The 5,506-nt window shown below is 28.0% G+C and overlaps 1 protein-coding gene across 1 annotated transcript in view; it reads right to left on the bottom strand.

Moving 5' to 3' along the window:
• Positions 1-5,506, bottom strand: part of LOC100574407 (protein O-mannosyl-transferase TMTC2-like) — a 358,487-nt gene that overhangs the window by 348,310 nt on the left and 4,671 nt on the right. The window contains exon 2 of the mRNA XM_029487429.1: positions 959-1,080. Coding sequence (XP_029343289.1) covers positions 959-1,044 — 86 coding nt within the window. The 5' untranslated portion in view covers positions 1,045-1,080. The remainder of the gene's footprint in view (positions 1-958; positions 1,081-5,506) is intronic.

Genomic DNA, 5,506 nt, shown 5'->3' with positions numbered 1-5,506 from the left:
AGTATAAGCGATTTTAACGAACAACAGTTCCAACATTTGAAAATATGATTACTTTTTTTTTATAAACATGATATTTTAGCATTATAATATTATAGTTAAACTATCTCAACAAAGTCTTTGTTTTTGTTACATTTTGTCCTAAATAAAAGGATATAATAACGCAACAAAAACACAAGTTATCTGTAATAAGTAATAACCAGAGCTCGAAACTAAAATATTTTTCAAATTTTGATTTTGGTTTTGATTTCGGTTGTCGGTATTTATTTTTGCTGATTTTGTTTTTGGTTTGGAATATTAAAAAAATTAATATTTTTTAAAAGAACGTTAATTCGTTTAAATTTAAACCAGAAAATTCCATAGTATCTAGTATCTACGTAATATATAATTTATATAATACCTATGCCTATATACAATAATTATAGTTGTACCTATAGGCACATTGTATAATCTCTGTAGTCCTATAATTATACTCTTATGAAAAGACATTCAATTTTGTTTAATTGTATAGTGCATGTAGTATAATATTATCATTCTTGTTCAAATATATAATATTATATTCTGTATTTTACTTTTAACTTATTCTTTGTATCTAAACATTTTCCAGCATTGTTCATAATTAAAATAAGAATTGTGATAAGTAAAATATATGTCAATAATTGGCAAACATAATGATTATTCATTTGGAGTGGTAAACATATGTACTACATACAAATTTACAGTTTCTACAGTAAAATTATCTACAGTTAACAATCAACAGCTCCATAAAAATGTATATTATAAGTTATAATTTATGATGGCTACATTTTAAAATTAAAATTGGTGATAAATAGTTGCTCACTCAAATGATTCTAATTTTTAAGCGAAAATTGTTGTTTTACCCAAAAACGGTTACACATTTTTCAAAATTCCACTCATTGATTAAAATATTTAAATGTAATAATTATTACGGAAAAATTACCTGTCATCATACACAAAGCCAGCTTTTAACGTATTGTAGTTGACCAAAAACGCCAAAGCCACGCAAGCCGAACTACCTGCTTCCATGGCTAAATCTTGAGAGAAGAATTTACAGATAATAACCTGAAAAAAAGGTACAGTCGTCAATATAACAATGAAATGTTTAAAAATACGCAGTTATAATTTTAAACGGTTATATAATATAACTAGCTGTCTCGGCAGTGCTTTGCTATTGCTAGATTTTATTATTATTATTAATTATTTATTATTTATTTATCTGAAATAAAACATATCTTCAAAAGTTAAGGGCTTTGTCCTGATGGTGGTAAGATTATAGTAGACTATAGGTATACCTTAAAGGTGGGCATACAATTTCCCTCTCTAATTTATTTCACCCCAAACGAAGTCATCTGAAAAAGGCTAATGTATCTACATATAGATACGTTATTCAAAAAATGTGAAGATAATGTGTGATTATTTGTCAAAAGGCTTTTTATTGGTTCTGGTGGCTCTTCAATATTAGGAAGAATAACTTTTCCAGATGCGCATCACATACCGTTCGCTTCATCTGTCCATTTTTTTAGCAAAACTTTTAGGACCAATATCATTCATTGCTCCGATTTGTATATTGTTCTAATGAGCATAATCAATTTGTGAATCGTAACTGAATTCCGATCTATTACTATGAGCTAAAATTCTATTTCCACGTCCTAGTTTTTAACGACGACTGTTGTCTTCCTCTCTGTGCCATAAGCCGCTGCAAGCATTTAGTACTACAACCTTTGCCCGTGCTAGTGAGTGTCTGTCTTTATTTTCAGCAAGGCGCTGCGAACGTTCGGTGCTAGATCCTCTGGTCCGCGATTGCGACGCGTACTCTCTCTAACTTGCGAGACGATCCGAATTTTCAAAAGAAAATTCTCCCATACGACGTATTTTTGCTAATCTCGTTTTTCTTAAAATCAAATTTGTTTACGTTCTAAGTGTTATTAATAATATAATAAGATAAAAACTATAAAATTGGCCATTTATATTCAACATAAAATATATAAATTGCATATGGTATGCATTCAATCAGATGATAAAGACACTATAAAGTACGAGTATAATTACATTTCGGTGCAATATTTAAAGAAAAGAAAATAATCGTAATAATAAAACCAATAAGGTACATTTTATATTATTTTAATCTTCGCTTGGAAACAAAAATATTTACATTGAGGTTTAGGTTTAATTGAAGTTATAACAACATTTATAAACTCAATTATAATCATATTTTTTAAAAACTAATACTGTTACAGTTATCTAAACATAAATAAAGAAAATTTAAATAAAATATTTTAATCCCTAAAAAATTAATTAGTCCATTGATTTTTTACTATTTTACATAAAAAATAAGGGCTTCATAAGTCATAACACTATACTTCTTCAATTTTTTCCAGAGGTACTACTATAATCAAGTTGCTTAGTTACTACAGTATTAAAAAACCTACATTCTCAAAAAGTAAAAAAAAAAATTAAATTAGGGGAAAACAGACATCTGGTTGGATTATTTAAAATGATGAGTATCTCTATATTTTTCCGCGTTCATTCACTAATTACTTAATTTGAATAAAAAATAACCAGAGACGTTAGAAATCTTCTCAAATAACGTTATTATAAGGAAACTGGCAAATAGAGTTTAGGATCAGATTTCGGCGAAACCTTTTGTTCCTTTGAAACGGTTTCTAACGGTTGTATCTAGACAGGAGTCTCCAGTTACTCTATAACTTATTCATATCAAAGGCGGACTTAACTAATAATAATCTTGTGTCTGTTCGTACGTAGTTATATCACAATAACACGAATACTTTAAAATACCAATTCTATAAGTCACAAATTTCAAATACTAGTTTTTAGGAAACATAAATTGTTATTTATTAAGTTTTATTTTCCGTATTTTTTCAAGTTCATTAGTTTAAATTAATCGTAAAAGATTAATTCTATATATTATTACAAGCTATCTAATAGAGTAAGATATTGATGATTGTATTGTCATGTCCTCCATATTTTAAATATATAAAATTATAATACTTTTAAGATAGTTAGGAAAAATATTTTATAAATAGTTACGGTACTATTGTTTTAATTTATACTAACTGCACTATTTATCAAATATTCATAATACTATGAAGATTAAAAATAATATTTTAAATACAAAAAAATATGATATGCATTTTTATTTTATTATATTTTATTTTATTCAACTGCATAGCAACAAAATATTATAATGCATGAACATCATATTTATTAAAATATTTTGCACTTCAATATCGATTTATTTAATTTTGCCAATATAATTTACTAGCCTATACTATGATTGTTGGTATTCAAAAAAATACATGACATACAAGTATGGTAATTTTAAAAATAATAATAAATTAGTTTAAAAATAATGCAACACAAAAATGTGTGCTCGTATTGTTAATTATGAGTACTTTTTAAAATGTATTTTATTAATTATATTGTCATATTTGTATCAAGCATGATGCGAAACTGGAGAAATTTTCTCGTTTTGTGCATATTATGAACGCAAAATCCAAAAATATAGTTGATTATAATTATTATTTTCAATGTAAACGTAAATCACGATTTGAAGTAACTTGCAGGTTTATCCAATAATTTTACTGTTAAAAAGTAATTAAGAATTTAATAATTCCCTAACTATGTATCTTAAATGAATCTGTTAAATTGTAATGTTTAATTTAATATAAAATCGTTAGCTATAAATTTGTATTTATAAATCATTAATGCCCTCGTTTTCACTCTAATTTGTAAGTATATATTTACCTTGCTTGTGTATTAATTAACTGTTCAAATTACTCCATGGGTTTTTTTGGACTTGTCCCGTATTTATTTACATAATAAAATAAATTTGATTTTTTTCCAAGATGTAATTTTTTAGAGAAAATACAAATAATCATATCAAACTAATAAGCAATAATTAAACATATCTTGTAAGTAGGTATCTGGTATGAGTTATAACTTAAAATATTTGAAATTACTTATACTATTCAAATTTAAATTTAAATTGTTAACTCAAAACAACATCACAAATTAAATAAAAAACAATTATAATATCTAGACTTTATAGAGTACCTATATTTATAATATTAAAATATGCTTGTTATACTTATAAAACTAATTTATGGGTAGCATGAAAAACAAACATCGATGTTATAATGTCAAGTATAAACGAATAATATAATATGAAGAAGTCGAAAGAGAAACATGTAAACGTCAAATTACGTTCGAGAAAAAAACAGTAGTAGTACTTGAGTGTAATTATACGTAAGTGAATAACTAGATAAATTATAACTGTATTATTATAAATTAGATTAAACAAACTATAAATTATTGCATAAATAAAAACCGAATCACTATAATATCGTCGTACACAATAAATATGTTCATAATGCATAGGTTACCAGCTTTACAGTAGGTAATCGTGTTGCATACAATTTTTTTATAAAGGGGTGACAAACGCGAGACAAATTAGTATTCAGCCTCTATTCGATTTTAAAGCAATGACCCGTGTGGCCGGGATGATATAAACCACTTGGACGTAAGTTTTATTTTCATATTGTTTAGTGTAAGTAACCACGACTCTATATTGGTCGTTTAAAATTCGGGGTCGTCACCGATAATATTGCTTATTATTATTATTATTACTATTACTATTATATTATGATGTTATCATTACCTAGTTGTTATATTATGCGTTCGTACATCAACATCACGTCAATATGAATATATAATGCAATATTTACTGTTATTGTCAAGATATATAATAATTTTATGTTAGAATCTCAATAGAGAAAAAAATATATATTATATATTATATTATGATATTATGATATTATAATATTACAATATAATATGGGTTAGACTATATAGACGACTGTGAGCTTGTTACCTACTACGATATATTCGATAATCGGGGGTGGTAGCTATGGTGGTTCAGAGAGACGCTTACATTGTAGGCTACCTCCACGCTGCACACATTCGACTGGCACATATTATTATTATTATTATTATTATTATATTCTATTGTTATAGAGCGCAGGCTGTCGACGGGGACGCGATAACAATATTAGGCATAGTCGTCGTCGTCGTCGTCGTCGTCGTCGGTAAAGGCAGCCCGTGGCAGCGGCAAGCGAATAGTAATCAACTTTTATCGGGTCCAACCAACCCCCGTCATGAATTCCCGTTTCGTTATATCCTTCACCCACCCCCAACCACCGTTTGCAAGAAGCCGTATATCGTTCGTTGTACTACAACGGGATAAAATGTACGCAACGGATAAACGCAGAAAATGTTATAGCCTTTACCACCGATGTGGGGCTATAACTACCTACCTGGCTACCTACTATGCTACACTGCGCGCTGGACCGTCAGTGGCGCATTTATGATGACGAGGGGGTTGTGGGGGATCACGTGCGCGATTTTGATACCCCCTCGGTGTTAGCCCAACTATTGTATTATTATTATTATTATTATTATTATACCAGAT

This window comes from Acyrthosiphon pisum, chromosome A1, assembly GCF_005508785.2.
Source record: "Acyrthosiphon pisum isolate AL4f chromosome A1, pea_aphid_22Mar2018_4r6ur, whole genome shotgun sequence".
Classification (NCBI taxonomy): Eukaryota; Metazoa; Arthropoda; class Insecta; order Hemiptera; family Aphididae; genus Acyrthosiphon; species Acyrthosiphon pisum.
This window is presented reverse-complemented; position numbering and strand designations above follow the sequence as displayed.